This window comes from Misgurnus anguillicaudatus, chromosome 20, assembly GCF_027580225.2.
Source record: "Misgurnus anguillicaudatus chromosome 20, ASM2758022v2, whole genome shotgun sequence".
Classification (NCBI taxonomy): domain Eukaryota; kingdom Metazoa; phylum Chordata; class Actinopteri; order Cypriniformes; family Cobitidae; genus Misgurnus; species Misgurnus anguillicaudatus.
The window spans coordinates 25937284-25957789 of record NC_073356.2 but is presented as its reverse complement, the minus strand read 5'-3'; the positions used below and the strand labels follow the sequence as shown (position 1 = coordinate 25957789).

Genomic DNA, 20506 nt, shown 5'->3' with positions numbered 1-20506 from the left:
AATGGCAAATCACGAATGTGTTTGGTCAGAGTGCATGAACCAATCACAGGGCGCAGCCGCCCGGAAGTAGGATGAGGGATTCAGATTCCCAAAACATCTTGACACCCTGATCAGCTACAACGATACGTTTTCTAGTGATACAACCTACTATATTTATTGACCTTCAACAAAACATGAATTAACTTACAGGTATAAACTACTTTATTGTGAACGCTGTTGTGTGTATGCTGTTAATCTGCATGTTGCACGCGGTGCATCTCGATGTTTCCAGAGATGGGGTTGCGGTGGACGCGCATGTGATTAAAACTCATTTTATATCTCGTCTTTTAAGATCACCGATTTGTTTTTGCTCGTATAGCATACTGCAAAACGATCAACTGCAAACGGATCTAATATTGTATACGTCTACCTGTTATTTAATCCGCAGTGACTTGCCAGTTAACAATGATACAAGTGACATAAATATTGAAAGAATCTATTGATGTAAAATGGAGGTACGTTGCGTCCCAAGCAGTTATACTTTGACTTCAGTAGGAATATATGCAGTATATTTTATTCAGCTGAGCTGTCAGTGACGATCAAGGCCTTTGTTAACTGTGATAAAAGCAGCAGTGCATTACATGCAGGCCTTATTCGGCATCGCCCCATCCGGCCTGAAATAGGGCAGGTCTTCTTCATGCGGTTTTCTTTAAGTGTGTTTATATCTATTCGCTTCTTCTGAAACTTCAGATTCTTAATAACGTTATAATATTTTCCTATTATGTAATAGTGTAATAATCATGTATCTGTATATTAATTAATCACCATTATGTAATTTCTTATAGAAGCTTATTGGCTTGTATAATGTCTGTAAACTTTTATACTCAATAAAAGTTAGGTGACTGTATTAGGAATTTATCATCATGTTCATTCTGGAGGACCTATATACAACCTTACATTATGCTTTTATAGAAACCAATTTTGTTATATAGTAGTTTTCAGTTTTGGCTTAAAACCATATTGTTTCTTTTATACTTATTTTATTTTTACTGCAAATGTTTGTTTTTCTCTGCAGGTTTTTCTCTGCTTGCAAGCTTTACTTGACCACTTATGATGATGTCATCAGCCTGTGGTACAGGAGTATCTGCAGGTGGAGGAGGAAGTGTTGCCATGGAAACATCAAACTTCGCCCATGTCATATTCCAGAATGTTGGAAAAAGCTTCCTCCCGCAGGCAGCACTTGAATGTCATTACACACTCACATCTTTCATAACCCCACATCCTAAAGATTGGATTGGCATCTTTAAGGTTGGTACACACATATGTGCCATTTTGTGTGTCTCAATCAGCTGCTTAGGTCGTGAATCAGTAGTGTACATATTTCAGTCTGAGAGCTTCAAAAAATTTGATAGGTACTTAACTTTTTTAATACACAGAAGTACAGCAACAATTTAAAACACTGGCACAGATACATTACACTGTATATACTTCAATATAACTTTCATTGTTTTGAGACGCTGGTCTGTCTTTTCGAAAGGTTTATACATAGACCTCCCTAAACATGGGGTCTGCTTTACTTGGTTATATGTCTGTCCAAACACATACAGTACACACTGACTAGTCATAAACTTCTGAAAACCAAGACAAGTCCTCACTACAGTTGATTTTAGTATATGGTAGTCTGTCATACATTATCTCCATTTAATGTCACGCTTTTTTGTATCTGTCCCTCTTTCTTTCATCTTAAAATTAAACCTTACAGTTAATAAAGAGGAAATTAGTGTGTGGAAACTTTACATCTTATTAGGATAAAATGACAGTTTATGGCTGGCATAAAAGGCACTTCAAATCAACCAGATCTTTCCAGAGAGCATTTAGAGTGGTGGGTTGCAGAGTAAAACGTGGATTGGAAAATAGATGGTTAATCTGTTTAATATCACTCTTGTTTTGATGGTTAGTTTATAGTGGAATAGGGTTTCATTGTGCACGTGTTTCCGTGTCCTTTCTGCAAGCTGTTGGCCTTTTTTTCTGACTGCCAGCTGCAACTAAATCCTTCGTATAATCATATTTACTTTTTTTTTTCAAATTTAGTATGCAAAAAATCTTAAAACTTTGTGTCTTTTTTTGTGCAATAACTTCCAGTTTAATCACATACATTACCTGCCATATACACTAGTGGTCAACATTTGAAGTAGATCAAAAAAGATAATCAAAGTTGTCCTAAGACAAAGAAGGGGTATGGTTCAAAATTTTTAAGTATTCTATGAAGGGTTTTGATCCACTTAAAATGTTGACTAATTTATTACGCTTGGTACTATAACTCATTATTTTATAAATATATATAAATGGGTAGATATATGTTGAGAAAATGTGGTATCATATTTAAGGAATTATTAAGAGAATATGGCATGAATATTTCTCAGGTCCTCACATGCTCAGGTAATTTGTCAGCACTCCTTACCTTGAGTTTATATTACATGGGTGAACCACAGGTGCCCTCTGGTGGTATTGAGAAAGCATTGCCCCTCTTAGGGACCTTAGATTTGCATATTGGTTTGTTTACTTTCATTTTCTTTCCAGATTATTTTATCATTCACTTTTTTTTAATCAAATTCAAAATAAATTTGCAAATGTTTTTGCTTTTTTTCCTCTTGTATCAAATATGAATCAGATTGAATGTTTCTCTGAACACCAAAGATGTGTATGTATGGCTTTGGGATTTCAGGCTGAACAAACTTTAGTACTGTTTATCTAAAGGATGTTTATGAGATGGCGGTTAAAACGGGTTAAAAGGTTCTGTACATATACAGTTCTGTACAGTAAGTTTGCACACAGACGCACACACACACGCACGCTCACACTCAGACAGGTATCATATAATTAAGTTGTCGCACACATGGGAAACATGTTGTTATGTATTTGATTTATAGTTACGTCAGCCCTCTTATTATTTGATTTATACTTTACTGGTCGTGTATCTACAAGCATGATGTGTGTTTGAAACGCACTCAGATATTCTCTCTCGCTCTATTTCTTCTTGCTTTCCTCTTTCCTTCTTTGTAATTAATCTGTGATTTCTTTATAGATAACTGTGTGCCAGATGAAAGCTGAATACTTTCTATAAAGTGATTATAGATGTGATGTATTGTAATCAAACTAAATTTTAGGTGGTGTGAAAAATCGCAATGACAAATTACTGTCAGTAAAGCTCTGTATGTGTGTGTTTGGGATATACTGTAATTGACATGTTTACGATTGTGGGTTAGACCTGGAGAAATATGATATTCTTTGTTGCAATCATATTTCAACATACACAAACCAAATAATCACTCATTTGTACACGCACAAAAATATGAGTGCATATGTAGGTGAAAATTTTGCTTTAAGGGCAAAAGTATGAAATTGATGGAGAATTTTTGATAAATTAAAATGTCAAAAAACTTTTGCGAACCACTGCTTTGGGGCAAGCAAACAATTTCATCTGCCTTTAAAGCAAGTGTAAAATTTTCACCTTTTCTCGTTTCTGTTTTCCATGACGCCTACTTTTCCGAGTCCGTAACACCTCCCACACAACACACTGTGCCATTTCACTACTGGCTAAGTGTTACCATTCCTCCATAGACTCATATTTTAACACACATCCTAAAGCATACTGATAGTATTAAGTTAAAATGCTGTCTTTGATTACAAATTCTTATTTGCTATTTATTCAATTAAAATTTTCTTTTTGTTAGCTGCCCGCTCCTGAAACTTAAACCGAGTTTGTATGATTTTACTTGTATTGTTATGGTCCCACTTCATGTTTTCCTCTGTGTTTATGTTAGGTGGGTTGGAGCAGCGCGAGAGACTACTACACGTTCCTCTGGTCTCCTATGCCTGAAAACTACACTGAAGGATCCACTGTTGATCGAACCATCATCTTTCAGGGTACCCACACGCACACACACCTGTGCGTGTCGGTGTGAGAATGTATTACATAATTAGTAATGTAATGACACCCAACACAATGCTCATATGTTTAAGGTAACATTCCCTATTTAGCAATTAAACAGGCATTCAGAATGCATCGAACCCATACCATTATGTGAAATGAGAATAATATGTTAGTCTGCATTTTTAGCAATATTATTCCATGCTAAAACAGTAAAAAAACAGCATACTAAATAGGCTTTATGCCCAGCTGCACTACTTCCTGAACTTCAGCCAGCTCCTTGTTTCCTGTCTGCCATTATTGGACAAACTGATTAATCCAGGTGTGTCTGATTATTGTTATTCTGACTACTGAGGTCAGGCACACCTGGATTAATCAGTTTGTCCAATAATGGCAGACAGGAAACAAGGAGCTGGCTGAAGTTTAGGAAGTAGTGCAGCTGGGCATAAAGCCTATTGGTGTTGTTATAATTCTGGTTTATGCACAAATTTGAGTGCATTTGGCTTTTTAATTATCATTTAGATGCTATACTTAAATAAATATGTATGGCTAAGCAAATACTATGGTTATTATTTAGGTTATTACGTTCCACGTAGTGATGGTGAGTTTTATCAGTTCTGCTACGTCACACATACTGGTGAAATCAGAGGTGCGAGCACACCATTCCAGTTTCGCCCGGCTACGCCTACTGGGGAGGAGTTACTTACAGTGGAGGATGATGGGAATTCAGACATACTGGTTGTAACGACAAAGACCGGACTACTTGAGGTATTATGCATAAATGCACACAAGCACACACACAATGTGTTGATTCATTATTGATTAGTGTGTGTGTGTTTATGTGAGCAGCAGCGTGTAGAGGAAGTCCAACAAGAATGCAAGGAACTGCAGAAAGCTCTTCGCCTCCTCACACAGGAGAGAGATCAGCTACAGGAAAAGCAGAGAATCCAGAACCAGGTACTAAACACACACAATCCCATATAAAAGTGTCCGACCAATGCAAAACAGCCCCCCCCCATACACACACACACACACACACAGTGTTACACACCAGAGATCACAAGTTCAAGTTATCTTCACATCAAAGCACTCCTGTGTGTGTGCATATGTGCACATTTCAGCTTTAAGACTTTCTGGCTCCACAAATAAAATGCTTTTTGTTTGACTGACAGTGAATCAACTCCCACAGAGCACTTTATCTTATCAGGTAATGGCTGTGCGTGTATTACTGACCGTCCGGATCGAGTGATGTGATTTTATACATGAATGTGAGTGTGTGAGGATGATATAATTAATGTGAAGGAACTATGAGTTTGAGAGAGGGAAGTTTGCTTGGGCGTCTGTTATCGCGGCTGTGCCATGTCGACCACAGGAAGGGCAGACGTGACGTCAGGCCTGAGCGCACAGCCAGGAGTAAATGTCCACAAAAACCACTCAACAGAAAGGAGGAGGAGACCTGCCCAGTCTGTGAGACAACAGCGGGCTGTCACGCAATGCTTTTTATCTCCTTTATTTAGCTTTTTATTCCTATCCGTGTCTCCCTTTCTTAGTTTTACTGTATGTGCATTATCCAACGATGGATAGATAGATAGATAGATAGATAGATAGATAGATAGATAGATAGATAGATAGATAGATAGATAGATAGATAGATAGATAGATAGATAGATAGATAGATAGATAGATAGATAGATAGATAGATAGATAGATAGATAGATAGATAGGATAGGACACACATTGAGCCATAAATGTAGCTAAAAACATAATTTGGTTTGTTGGTCTTTTATCGCCCCCTGGTGTTTTTACGGAGACCTATCGAATATGTGCTCATGACTTATGAGCGTGGCTAAGGACAAAGAACAGCACAAATAAAACATTAACACTTTTATAATTCAGTCTCACCCCAACCACACAAACCATCCCTTATGTCATAACTGTGTATGTCTGTTAAAGTGTCAGAACATACATATGAAAATATACTTTCTCTTTATCGTAAAGGCATAAGTGTATATTTTGCGGCTGCTAATTTTATGACCGCAGATTTTATATGCCTGTGCAACAATTCCGAAACATCATCGGCCGTAAAACACCACGAGTCACCAGAATAGCCGGAGGACAAGGGGTGGATGAATGCTTTCCAAACCAGATGTTACTGTGATTTACTGATGATGACTGTTAAACATGAACTACCGCATTGAAAGACAACTCTTCCATTGCCAACATCGAACAGCGATACGATCATTGTGTTTTAACTTTTTATTTTTGTTTTGAATAGAACGAATCATTATAGTTCTTATCAGTAAATTTGTTTGATTTATATCGGCATATTTCTTATTTTGAAAAAAGAGCTTTGAAGTCTGTGTCATTTCCTGCAGGTTAGTCTTTAACCTGCAGGCCATATGAAAACTGACTAAGAGGAAGTTCCTTGTGTTAAAGCCTGTTCACACCAAACACGAAACGATACACATCCGACACCATAGACTGTTAAAGCGTAAGATTTATATTTCTGGGTTCGGTTTTAAGATATCCATACAAAGATAAATGCATTTAAGAAGCAAACATTTTAATCATAGTAAGACATTTTAATAAAATGCATAATTGTGTTTGATTATTTTTCATTTGTGCCTAAAAATGGAATAAGAAAAATAACTTCAAATATATTACCTAAAAACACGCACGTTTCAATTTGTAAATGTATAATTTTACTTGAAAACAAGAAAAAGTAGACCTGGAAATCAGCTGAATCAATTCCAAAATGGTAAAAATCAAATGTTTTACTCTAGGGGCGCTGGAAAATGAGCATATTTTCAAAAAAGTGGAGTGTCCCTTTAACATGTTTACAGTTTATTAGTAGATTTTATAAACTGATCATTATATATACACAAGTGGTGCACTTGTTGAGCTAATACTTCTGGGGGGTTAATATGTGTACAGTATTGTTAAATAATTGGTACTTTTAAATCAGTATTTTATAAAATACTCACGAATTTTATAACAGTTCCTGCTGTATTGTGAACCTCAAATCGTATGATTAATAGCATTACTGTATGTTGGCAGGAGCTGCAGAAAGGCCTGTGTGAGGAAAAGGAGGCAGCCCAGGCCAAAGTGAGACAGCTTGAACAGGACCTGTTAGAAATTACACAAAAAGCAGTCCTTAAAGAGACTGAACTTGACTGGTAAGCACACACAAGCACACAAGTATGTAATAAAACATTACATTACAAGTCTGAGACTACTATTTCAAATGTATTTATGACACCTGATGATCCATGTTATGATTTGGTGACGTCGTTTCCAGGAGCATCTTGTGTGCTTTAGTGGAATCGAGGATATGTGTTTTGAACAAAATATTATGTTTGTCACACAATGACCTAGAAATATTGCAGACTTATTATTTTGTTATTTTACTTGATTTCAATTTGTTTAATTTAATTCTAAAGCCCTGAATTTTTGACCAAATATATATATATACTGTAATACATCCATTCATATGAGAGTTTATATGTCATACTCTCTTTTTTGTGTTCAGCTTGAGAGACCGGCTGCAGAAGGTGATTTCTGAGAGGGACAGTCTGCAAACTCAGCTGAAGAACGAGAGAGATGAGAGGGAACTTTATAAAGTGAGTGAGTGTTGTAGGTTGTAAGGGTATGCTTTCATCAGATGCGTAACATTCATTGCTCAGTGCTGTGTGCGTGCATACTTGTAGTCTCACGTGCGTAGCGCGGAACTGGAGAACACTAAACTCAGCGCCGAGCTGCAGATGTTAAAGGCGATGGAACTGAACAGAGAAGTCACCATCGCACAGTACCAGGAGGAACTACACCGACTCCGCACAGAGAGAGACACACACTCCACTGATGCTGTGAGAGACACACAAAACATTTACATTTTCATTTGTTTTATTAAAATAAAATAACTTGAATAACCAATGAAGACAGTGTCTTACCTTAAAGATGATAGCATGTAAATAATATACTAGTGCTGCCTCACGATTAGTCGCGACTAATCATTTGCAGAATAAAAGTTTTTGTTTACATAATATATGTGGGTGTACTGTGTACAATAATTATGTATAAATGCACATAGACACACGCATGTATATAATTAAGAAACATTTGCATGTCTATATACATGTTTACATTTATATAAAATTTAAATTATATATAAATATAAATATTTATTATATAAATATATTTTTTTCTTAAAATTATACATGTATGTGTATGTGTGTGTATGTATATACATAATTATTATACACAGTAAACACACATATATTATGTAAACAAAAACTTTTATTCTGCAAACGATTAGTCGTGACTAATCGTGAGGCAGCACTTTAATATACTTTAGACTTTTTTAACTGTTTCTTGTGACAAAAAATTACAGTATATACACAATATTCCTGTTTAAGTGTGTACAATTTTGCAAACTAAAATATAACCGTTTCTATTATTTTGGATTGTCAATATATTTGCAGTTGTGTTATTGCATCAAAGTGTAAGATTTTTCCAAAATATGGAAAAAATGTAAAGAATTGATATTGATGTTTATGTTTTATCTCCAGGGTCTCAAAGAGCAGCTGCGTCAGGCTGAGGAGCAACTTCAGGCCACGCGACAGCAGGTTGCCATGTTGGGCTCTGAGTTGCGTGATGCCTCCGGTGGGCGAGATCGCACAATGACAGAGTTGTACCGTGCACGTCAAGAGACCGTAGACCTACAAACTCGTTTAACTGAAGCCCAAGAAGAGTGCAAACACGCCCAGAATCAGCTGGATAGGATGAGAAACCAGGCATTACAGGACACGGTAACCACAAATGTGACATTCCATGTGATGATTTGCATGGGAATGACTATAAAAAAATGTTTAGACACAATGCGAACTGTGGTGGTGTGACTCTTTTGGTCTTTTTTGTTCACTTTTTCTGTGTTTTTTTTTTTATAGGTCAGGACTGGTGGGGTAGTGGGCGTGGGCTCTGAATTGGAGGCGGAGCTACAGAAAGAGGTAGAGGAACTCAGGTTGCGTCTAAATATGGCTGCAGAGCACTACAAAGAGAAATACAGAGAGTGTCAACGTTTACGAAGACAGGTCGTCAAACTAACCCAACAACAGGAGGCACAACAGGTAGTAAGTATATGAAATATTGGCTCTACACTGATGTGTCATTCACAAATATGCAACGATTAAGTATTCTTATATTCTAGTTTTGTTTAGTTAAGGTTTTCTCTGTGAAGAAACTAAATCTATTATGTGTGTTTCAGGACTTTAACAGGAATGATGCTTCTACCGAGACCACACAGGAGCTCCACACCCCGGATGCAGAGATGCCTCCCGCAGGTATTGACATGCATAGAAATACACCATAACTTTCTTTAAACTACGACTTTAAATTTCTACAAACATATTTAAAGTAGTTTTTGTACAAAGCAGAACGTACATATTTTGCAAGAATTATCCTAAACGTCAAAGTTTACAAGTATGAAGTAATATTATGCATTACCTGCATGTTTCTGAAATCTCAACGTCTTGTGGAAATAATGTCTACAGTGAAGATGCATGCTGAAAAACAGAAGAATGGTGATGAAAAAGAAGATGAAGAAGAAGAAGAAGAGGAGGAGGATGATGATGATGAAGAAGAAGATGAAGATGAGGAAGAGTGTAGTGGGTCAGTAGAGGCTGAGCTTGCATGCATGGAGGAGAAATGGAGAGAACAGTGCACCATCAATGAAAACCTAAAGCTCCAGCTAGCAAATGAGGAGAAGAGGTTTAAGGTACGTAAACACACACACAGACAGATATACATGCATCAAGTTTTTTCAAAACAGCATGCACAGATATACGTCTGCACCCCACACGTTTGTATGCTAAGGGAGGTAGTATGACGTCTGTGCATGCGAGTATGGATTTGTTTTAGCTTATATGCTCTGGTTCACTGATATATCACATTTCCAACTCCAGTAGTGTGTGCGCGTATAAAAGACTGAGTTGGCCAAGTGGAAAGGAACTGGGGTCATAAAGGACTCTTCTTGTCTGAGTATTTAAACAAAGCTGGAGACACCATCAAAAGAAGAGCCTTTTATTTATAGCGTGTTTAAACACGTGCACACGTTCTCACTGCATGCTTTATGACTGTTTACTGCAGAGCAGGGTAAGCAAACCCATTTCGACAGAACCCAAACAGACATTCACACAAACATCACTCAGGGAGAGAGAAATTAACAGACACTAAGTGGGAGATTGCTTTTCTTTATTTAGATGAGAGACCTCTTGTTGTGTAAATCAAGTCAGACTTATATGTCTGTTTGTCTCCGTGAGTTATGCGTGCTGATGTTGCCTTCCCATTAAGGCAGTTAAAGACTATTGTCCACTAGAGGTGTAACAAAATATCAATACATGCGAGTATTGAGATTTTTTTTTTGCAATAATATATCGATAAATTCTGACGTGGTGTTTACCATATATGTGCACATATATTTATTGTGCACATCATTAAGTTTGGCAATTACAAGCGGCACTGCTAATAAATTAATAACTTGCCCAACGTGACTACATGCAGTCCTGTTTCCATTTTCCAAGCAAGCCTTGTTTTGCTTTGTTTACTGTTGGTTATTAGGGGTGCATCCCAATTCAGGGTCTGGATCCTTTTAAGGCCGCGGACTTTGAAGGCATGGCTTGATATTTGAAGGCTGCAGCCTCTAAAGTCTACAAAGCGAACTGAAATGAGATGGTCTAGCGTACGGGGGAGTTGCGTCACCTGCTGTTCCTGCCCACTGTGCTTGTCAGCTGAGACCTATCAGACTTTTAAAAATAAATATGGAGCTCGATTTTTTTATTTTATTTTAGAAAATATGACACACTGATGCAGATTAAACTATCCAACATTATTGAAAATTCACCCACTTAGAAATATGCAAAACGCAACACGCAAAATATTGCAGCAATAATATTAATTCACATTAGTAAAACATCGTTTATAATAGTAAAACAGTGACAAGCACATTTAATTTGCAAAATATACACAGTTTTGAATGTATATTTCAAAACGTCATAGGTGCGCATTGAATCTTGGGATAGCCAAGGCTGTGAAAGATGCATCTATGGAAAAAAGGCCACATTTGGAGGTTTGCATGTGAAGGAACCTTCTAATTGGGACAGCCTTCATCGCGCCCCGGTGACGTCATTGGCCTTCAAATACAGCCTTGGAAGGCTGCAGCCCCTGAATTGGGATGCACCCTATGTTTCCAATACCACCGTCATTCGCCACTTGATGGAAACGCACCTAATTTGCATTTGATTGTTTTTTTCTTTTTTGCGAATTTTGAAAAGATTCGCTTCACGTTTGGATGGAAACCCAGCTACAGACAGGAAGTACTAGCATAGGGGCACGCCCCCAAAGTGTTTTGCTAAGGTTTGCATATGGTGGTGTGTTCTCAATGACAGCTTTCCTAAAATTATGTCCTATTATATTCCTAAAAGTGGAAATATCTGGAATATATCACTTTGCTTTACATTACCGCAATGTATCGCAACACATTGCTCCGCAACCCATGTATCGTGATGCGTATTGTCTCGCTTATACACAGCCCTATTGTCCACTTTGCCCTCACCAGTTGAGCTACAAGACTAATGACTTATTACTTTTGGTTTTAAGAGTGGCAGAAAACCGAATTTGACACTGAATTTAATTGAATATGTGAATTACTTTATAGGCTCATGTGACAGAGAAAGACAGAGAGGTATCAGCATTAAGAGAGAGTCTTGTGGTGGTGACCAAAGAAAAGGAGAGATTGGAAGAGGTAAGATCAAATAAAGGTGTTATTACACATTATTGACGACTTGTAATAACCTTAGCGATATAGCAGTGAAGAGCAAATCAGCTTTTTACATTTATGTGTTTGACTTATAGTGCATTACAAGGTGTAAATCAACATGTGTGTTCCTTGGGTTTAAACCAATGACCTTTGCACTACTAATGCAATGCTCTACCTCTGACCTTTTTAATTTCAAGTTTTAAAATTCCCTTTATATTCGTGTTTTGTACATGTAAAGTTTTTTGCCAGTTATTTGCTATTTGAAGATGAAAAAACTGAGAAAACTTCTTAAGCTAGTATTTTTATAATTTGAACTGCTGAATGTTAATGACGTTCTTTAAATATTAAACACTTTAACTCAGACTGAGTGTGAATGTTTGAGCCCCAGGAGTCGCGGCTAAATGCCACGTTCGGCTCCCTGATTACCCATCAGCATCTGTGTGAAATGTTAAGTGTGGGAATAATGCCTCTAATCATGGCACACGGATACAGGGTCAGAGGAGAGAGAAAGAAAGATTAGGAATAAGAACGAAAAAGGACAAAGTTACACACGGTTTCATTGCTATTTAAAGACTGATAATATTTCATCTGTATTACAGTAATTTATCATTCAGTGGTTAAAGGAATAGTCTACTCATTTCCAATATTAAAATATGTTATTACCTTAACTAAGAATTGTTGATACATCCCTCTATCATCTGTGTGCGTGCACGTAAGCGCTGGAGCGCGCTGCGACGCTTCGATAGCATTTAGCTTAGCCCCATTCATTCAATGGTACCATTTAGAGATAAAGTTAGAAGTGACCAAACACATCAACGTTTTTCCTATTTAAGACGAGTAGTTATACGAGCAAGTTTGGTGGTACAAAATAAAACGTAGCGCTTTTCTAAGCGGATTTAAAAGAGGAACTATATTGTATGGCGTAATAGCACTTTTGGGAGTACTTCGACTCGGCGCAGTAACACCCTCCCTCTCCCATTATGAGAGTGAGAAGGGGAGCGGACTTTTCAGGCGAGTAGACTTTTCAGGAAAATGAGTAGACTATTCCTTTAAGAACTTAGGTTAAAGATGATTCAGAAAAATTATTTCATTTCAGTAACAATATTCTTACTGTGTATAAAGCTAGAAGTATACACACGCATACACGAGGGTCCACGTACAGTTTGTGTCATCAGAATAGTATGTGCGCACTATAGACGCACCGCCAGATTTTTGTAATTTGGTCGCGCATGCGCCTACAGGAGAATGTAGTATGTAACCCAGGAGATGCATTGCATTTTGTCGCAATGTTCATGCGTTAAACGTCTGTCTACATGTACGAGTCAAATAAACTATGCTTTGAAAGGCTGAGAAATGAAGAGTTTGGTTCCAAGAGAGTACACACTTTGATGACATCATGCAGTGCAGTCTTGTTGACTCGAGCGTCACACCGGAAATAGGAAGAGAAGTTGCCCATCAACTCCTCCCTTCCGTCGTCTGATTGCTCTTTCGCAAGGACTTCTGGGTTGGTAAAGTGCGTGAAGCCTGCTGCAGTGCGGGCTTCGCTGAAGACCGCATCAGGGGAGCAAAGGAGGCGCTGATGAGCACACCTCAAAGTGTAAAAATGATGGATGGGACACCCTACGGACTTGTAGACTAAGCGAGCATGCACAATTTAAGGCCACGAGACCGAAAGTCCACATGAAGTGCGCCGTTTGGGACAGGGCCTAACTAGTAACTAATTACTTACGTAATTTACCCAACACTGAATTAGCATTAGGAATGACTTGTGTAACTACAGCATCCATAAACACTGCTGTAAGCAAAGCATTGGTAACTCTTCATCTCTTTTAGGAGCTGCGGAAGTGTATGAACCGAGGGGAAGCAGCAGGTGGTCGGAGATCGGAGCCCAGGGAGCTGGTGTTTCTTCGTTACCCACTGCCCTACCGGCAAGATCCACCCCCAATTCCACTTGTGCCACAGCAACCTGCTGAACTGCAATTTGGAAACCCCTATTTAGAGCAGGAGACCCGTGGTAGGGCTGAGTTGCATTTTTAGTCCATTTTATAAAAACACATACTTACGATTTATTCAAAACTTCCCGTTTCTTGTTGCTCAGACGGAGCAGATGGGGCATTATCTCCGGAACAAACCTGTCGGCCCCCTCTTTTGGCACCGCTGCCGTGGGGTGGTCCTGTAGTCTGCAGTCAACCATCACGGAGTCTCAGCCCCCCTGACGGACTGGAGAACCCTGCTGAGGAGCGGACTAATGTAAGGATGCATACCCAACATTAAAGCAACACTAAAGACTTATTGCTCTTTGCTCCCCCTACAGGTTAGAAGCGCAATTGTTCATTACCACTGTCGTAAATACTGCAGCATAGCTGGCTCTGATTGGATTGTAGGTCTGCCGTAAAGCAAGTTTTTGTAGTTTTCACTCGAACTACAGGACCACTACCCGACGGTTGGAATTCTCATTCTTTAGTGCGGTTTTGGCCGATAGAGGGCTGCAAAGCGAATGTGAAAGTGCCGTTCACCCTGTTTTGAGTGGATGAACCACTGAAACTTTTTTGGAAACTTTATTTTAAGGTAAAAAAAACTTTGGTGTTGCTTTAATGGAAGTAGGTGAATAGAAGGCATAGATGCGGGAACTACAATTCCCATAATCCCATGCACACCACTCTGATGCCTCTACAAGTAGAGCGACAATGGTGGATGCTGCTAGTGGCGAAGACAAAGAAACGCTAATTTTTAATCGGATTGCAGGTTTGCTGTGAAAAGAAACGAGAAAGGACAAAAGGTGACGGACATACAAAAAACGAGTGTCGAACCTTGAATAATAGATAATAACGTTGGAAATTCCAATTTTCCCAGTTGAATAGTAGACGGGATTATGTGCCATCTTCTTTTAGTTTACCTCTCTCGTCAGTCTTTTTATGGCAACCATCACTTAATTCTTTCACTTTCCAACATTTCTAAGCTTCAACCCCTTCATCTTGACTTCCACCTCTTCATCCTTTTCTCTCATCCCTTCCTCTGTGCCCCCAACGTTCCTCGCACCCCAGGTTCACAGGTGAATACAGAGGTGGCTCATTTGCATAAAACGGCAATTAAGTCTTTTATCTTCCGAGCTCATTAGCGGATTGGAGTGACGAGGGTAGAGGCTCGCTAGAGAGAGATGTTGACTAGGGCAATGCTAATTGGCTCAGGGTGCCGGCCTGTGATATTTGAGGGTGCGGATCCGCGGTGACCCTTCTCTCCTCTTCTCTCGTTTGCTGCGTTAAAAGCCCATTAACCTTTGCAGGAAGCCAGCTGTGTGCAGACAGGCGTGGCTTATAGCAGAATGTGTGGGTTTGTGTGAGCTGGTATGTCTCAATGAAGATGTGACAGCTTCTGGAGAGCGCGGTATTGTTACGTTTCAGTCACAAAGAAAAGATGTGTGCGTATCAGTTTCGCTTTTTCTTTCATTGTTAGGAAGCTGATGGCGAGGCCCCGGAAGTTTGTGAACATCAGAGCCCGGAATCCGACGAGAGCCACGCTAGCTTCTGTTTTGACACCAGGTAAAGGCTATATTAACAGACAACATGCTACTCAAAGTATTTAAAGTATGTATACCATGCTTGCTTTGCATAAAATACACATGACTTTCATACTATGTTTGCCGAAATGTGCAGTTTACCAAAGTCCCTTTAAAGGAATAGTCTACTCATTTTCAATATTAAAATATGTTATTACCTCAACTAAGAATTGTTGATACATCCCTCTATCATCTGTGTGCATGCACATAAGCGCTGGAGCGCGCTGCGACGCTTCGATAGCATTTAGCTTAGCCCCATTCATTCAATGGTACCATTTAGAGATAAAGTTAGAAGTGACCAAACACATCAACGTTTTTCCTATTTAAGACGAGTAGTTATACGAGCAAGTTTGGTGGTACAAAATAAAACGTAGCGCTTTTCTAAGCGGATTTAAAAGAGGAACTATATTGTATGGCGTAATAGCACTTTTGGGAGTACTTCGACTCGGCGCAGTAACACCCTCCCTCTCCCATTATGAGAGTGAGAAGGGGAGCGGACTTTTCAGGCGAGTCGAAGTACTCCCAAAGGTGCTATTACACCATAAAATATAGTTCCTCTTTTAAATCCGCTTAGAAAAGCGCTACGTTTTATTTTGTACCACCAAACTTGCTCGTATAACTACTCGTCTTAAATAGGAAAAACGTTGATGTGTTTGGTCACTTCTAACTTTATCTCTAAATGGTACCATTGAATGAATGGGGCTAAGCTAAATGCTATCGAAGCGTCGCAGCGCGCTCCAGCGCTTATGTGCACGCACACAGATGATAGAGGGATGTATCAACAATTCTTAGTTAAGGTAATAACATATTTTAATATTGAAAATGAGTAGACTATTCCTTTAAGAATAGTCTTGATGTTTAGATTGATGCTGAGGTCTGTATTCCATAGCAACTTTCACTGGTCATGGATTGCCCAATAGGACATTTTAAGTGACAACTAAACAAAATTAGTTTTGTTCAGCATCATATTTAGAGACATTAAAGGGAAAGTTCACCTAAAAATGAAAATAATGTAATTAATGACTCATCCTCATGTCGTTTCAAACTCGTAAAAGCTCCGTTCATCTTCGGAACACAGTTTAAGAAGTCAGTCGCGTCGTACATCATCCGCGTCACTGCAGTCATGTGACTTTAGTCTCGCGCATACTCTTCACAACAGACGCGGAAGAGAAGATAATGCTGAATAAAGTCGTAATTTTTGGACCAAAATGTATTTTCGATGCTTCAACACATTCTAACTGACCCACTGATGTCACATGGACAGTATACCGTACCTAGATTATCAATGGAGGGTCCAAAAGCTCTCGGGTTAAATATAAAACATCTTAAAAACTGTGTTCCGAAGATAAACGGAGGTCTTAAGCTGCGTTCACACCAGCCGCGGTAGTGGCGTCAAGCGTGAGTGATTTCAATGTTAAGTCAATGTGAAGACGTGTTGACGTGCGTCTGGAGGTCTCACGGCGCAAATGAGGCGTTTTGCGCGGCGCGGTACACGAGATTCTGTCTCATTCGCGCAAATTGTTGAAAATTTTTAATTTATGAGACGCGCAGCGTTAACCAATCAGGAGCTTGCTCTAGTAGTGACGTGATTACAGAAACCAAGCGGGGTCGCAGAAGCCCCTCCCATGACACAAATTTCTGCATGAATGTCTCGATGACTAGAATTTTACACGCGAATGAAGCGAGTAAACCCAAAATTTTCAAGCGACAAACTAGATGCGAATTTGACGCCTCAGACGCGGCTGGTGTGAGCCCACGGTAACGAGTTTGGAGCGACATGAGGGTGAGTCATTAATGACATTATTTTCATTTTTGTGTGAACTATCCCTTTAAAGTCTGAAATCGAAGTCTCTATTTGAATCAGTCTGAATTTAAAACTGAACCGTTTTCAAATTTGGGGAACCATCAGATGCTCAGCCAATGGGCTGTGTATATAATAATATATTTAAAAAATTCCCTTTTGCTCCAGCTACTGCGCATTTGCAGAGGTTTGCCGGTACCTCACAAAACTCAGTACACGGCCCCTTCCCCAGAAAATCATTAATTTTCAATTATTGGCTCTATTTGTTGTAAGGCGTGCCTTTTTTTACTCGAGCAGCCATATTGAGTGTTGCACTTTTCCACATTCATAGTAATAGAACTGCAACATCTTTAAATATACACGGGTGATTCTCACGAAAACTTGGTTTTAAAAATGTCAAGCATGAAAATGTAAAAATTGCTTACATTTTTCTTTTTTTCCCACAAGACATTGAAAAACAAAGTCTGGAGTAAATGGGAACATTAATTTAAAAACTTTTACTTATCATTTAACACTTTTTGTAACATAATAAAAAAATTGTCCTAAAAAATCTCATTACCGCAACAGTCAGAAAACATCAACACTGACATATTTTCAAAATGACATGACAAACCTGAAAGAACATAATTTGGAGATTCTGCACATGCATTTAAAATCAAAGTATTATGCTTCTATTAATTAAATTAACATTTAATAAGCATCTGTTGCGGTAATGATAATCAAAATGTCGTGTAAGCATTCTGACAAGACAATATTTCAAATTAACTGTAAAAAAATGATCTTACCTGGTAGCCATCTTGAAGTAACTGAAAAATCAAACTTTATTAAAATTCTGTATGTGTGCTTAAACTGTTCTCAAAAAGTGTTGTGGAGGATGAGAACATCAGGCATGGACACATAATTTTTCTAATTTTTCTTCATTATAATTATACATGAATATTCAGTAAATATTTTTTCTGTCATCTAAAGTAGTCTAGCAAAACATCCATTTTATTTTTGTGTTTATTTGATTAAATTACAACATAACGCATGTTCAAACACAACCGGACACATTGCGGTAATGAGAATTTCAGCAGAAAATGAGATAAAATTTACAATTATAAATTCTTATGTTGAAATCACACATTGTGCAAGGTAGAACACAGTATTGTGTTAATTCTGATGCTTTTTAATGTTACTATATTACACATTTTAAAGCTAAAATCATTAGTGCCGTGGTGTTTCAATGGTTTCGTGAGAATCACCCACACACGGTGAAGAATACTGTGCCCCGCAGACTGCACACTATAGCAGACACAATACATTTCACAGTATGCAGTGAGTTACACCCTTACCACCATCTCATGTCTTTCTCAAATAGAGCTGACGTCCATAAGCAATGTCCTCTCTGTGAGGTCATCTTCCCACCACACTTTGAGCAGAGCAGTTTTGAACAGCACGTCGAGTCTCACTGGAGAGTGTGTCCCGTCTGCAGCGAACAGTTTCCGCTGGACTGCCAACAGCAGCTCTACGAGAAGCACGTGCACACACACTTCGACGGCAACGTTCTCAATTTCGACAACCTTGATGATTAGATAATCTTTTTGGCGGTTAAATTAAAACACATCAGGTTATGGAGAGTCTTGGCTAGAAGGGATACAGCTACGACCTAAACCTCGCCAGATGTTTGGGTTTAAAACCGCGCTCATTTGGTGAGATTTCTGTGTTTGCTGTATCCCTTCTAGCCACAACCGTGATGAGGGCCTTCGGTGTTTTGTTGAACACGCGCTAATGATGTTGCTTTGTTGTAACAGCTGCGAAATAACTTGTGTCGGGAAGATTCACCAATCAGAATATTTAATTTGCACATAGATGATTATTATTATTTAGATATTTAAACTTTTAAAGAGACAGATAAGTTGTATTATATTGTCTACAGGTGGAATAGATATGTAAAAAAAATACAAAATTACTTTTTTTAGTTTAAATGGTGGTGTACCACTGTAAATCTAATGCTTTAAAATGAGTTGTGTTTGCAAGCTTTAGTGGCTTTAGGTTATGACAATTGTTTAATAAATTAAAATATTTATTTAAAAAATTATTTAAATTTAAGACTTTTAAAGGACCAGTGATGCAATGATGTTCGTTTTATGTGACCGAAAAGAGAAAGCCATCATAAATAAACCCTCAATCCTAAACAGCCCTGAATTAAAACATAATCTCAAGAGCATTGAAGCATTTCTTTATGAGCTACTAATATACTAATTTAAAGGGACGGTTCACCCAAAAAAGAAAATTCCACCACATGACATTCTCTCTTGTGTCATATATAGTTATAGGCATAGTTCATCCAAAAATATATTTATTGGGTCAAAATATACACACCCTCACAATGGGTCTCATTCACTAGGCATGTGTACGCACAAATGTATTCGTGGAGTGTGCGTACGGACGTTTTAGCTTGCAAAATCATGATTCAACAAAACATTTCATGCTAGAATGTATTTTAAATGTATGCAAAAACGTAAGAACAACTCGTACACAATAATATATAAAAATATATAAAATAATAATAATATATAAAAAATGTATAAAATATATAACACAGATATATTTATTATAGGGTTATTTTTCCTTGTTCATAATTATTGCGCACGTGGTCAAAGTTGTAAGTTTTTGCAAACATTTAAAAGAGATTTTGGTATGAACGTTTTTGTTGAATCATGATTTGTGGGTTGGGGCGTCTGTACGCACATTTTGCGAAGAAATTTGTGCGTGCACGTGCTTGGTGAATGTGACCCATTCTTCCAAACCTATATAAATGTTTTTGTTCTGCTGAACACAACGGAAGATATTTGTAATCAAGAAAAACAGGAGCACCATTGACTTCCATAGTAGGAGAAACAAATACTATGGAAGTCAATGGTGCTCATAATCACTTTGGCTACTAAAATTCAGCAGCAATTTTCATTTTTGGGTGAGCTATCCCTTTAACTAGCACATCTTTACCATGCAATCATTTTTGGTCCCTATCCACTTTCATTGTTTGGAAAACCTTGTGCTAAATAGTATTTTTTGGTGAGTAATGACTAAATTTTCGGGTGAATTGTTCCTTACAGACAGCTTTTCAGTGCATCATTGGTTCAAACATCTTACTTTAAGCCATGTCAACATAGACACATATATTCATCCAATATTTTACTCATGACATCGCTTAATCACATTTACAGTCGCTGCTTGCAATCCATGTATCCATCACAGTTAATGCTGTAAATGTGACAGGAAAGTTTAACATACAGTTGCTCTGTGTTTGTGTGTCAAGTGTATAAAGAATGCTACAGCACCGGTCCTTCGAATTAAATTTGTTCTTGTATCGGTAATGAATTGTGCACATAAACGTGTGCGGTCAAACACTGTATAAACAATAAATCAAAAAACAGGCACCATACA

At 38.2% G+C, this 20506-nt stretch overlaps 1 protein-coding gene across 2 annotated transcripts; it reads left to right on the top strand.

The window, feature by feature from the left end:
• Window positions 1-32: 32 nt before the first annotated feature.
• Window positions 33-20504, top strand: tax1bp1a (Tax1 (human T-cell leukemia virus type I) binding protein 1a). Of its 2 annotated transcripts, none has more exons than XM_055219432.2 (17): window positions 33-189; window positions 1055-1287; window positions 3804-3906; window positions 4488-4678; window positions 4760-4867; window positions 6968-7086; window positions 7440-7530; window positions 7618-7773; window positions 8476-8715; window positions 8854-9033; window positions 9171-9246; window positions 9457-9680; window positions 11619-11705; window positions 13554-13734; window positions 13819-13970; window positions 15174-15259; window positions 18438-20504. In XM_055219432.2, exons 2-17 carry the CDS (start codon window positions 1090-1092, stop codon window positions 18649-18651), a joined length of 2406 nt encoding a protein of 801 aa, XP_055075407.2. In that variant the 5' UTR covers window positions 33-189; window positions 1055-1089; the 3' UTR covers window positions 18652-20504. The 2 variants fall into 2 exon arrangements, with proteins under 2 accessions (XP_055075407.2, XP_055075406.2); XM_055219431.2 differs by having other exon boundaries at window positions 8854-9036.
• The last annotated feature ends 2 nt before the right edge of the window (window positions 20505-20506 follow it).

Coding starts and splice junctions, on each gene's coding strand:
- tax1bp1a (XM_055219431.2), top strand. CDS start 1,090: ATGATGATGTCATCAGCCTGTGGTACAGGAGTATCTGCAGGTGGAGGA. Junction 3,907..4,487: donor TCGAACCATCATCTTTCAGG/GTACCCACACGC, acceptor GTTATTATTTAG/GTTATTACGTTCCACGTAGT. Junction 15,260..18,437: donor AGCTTCTGTTTTGACACCAG/GTAAAGGCTATA, acceptor TTTCTCAAATAG/AGCTGACGTCCATAAGCAAT.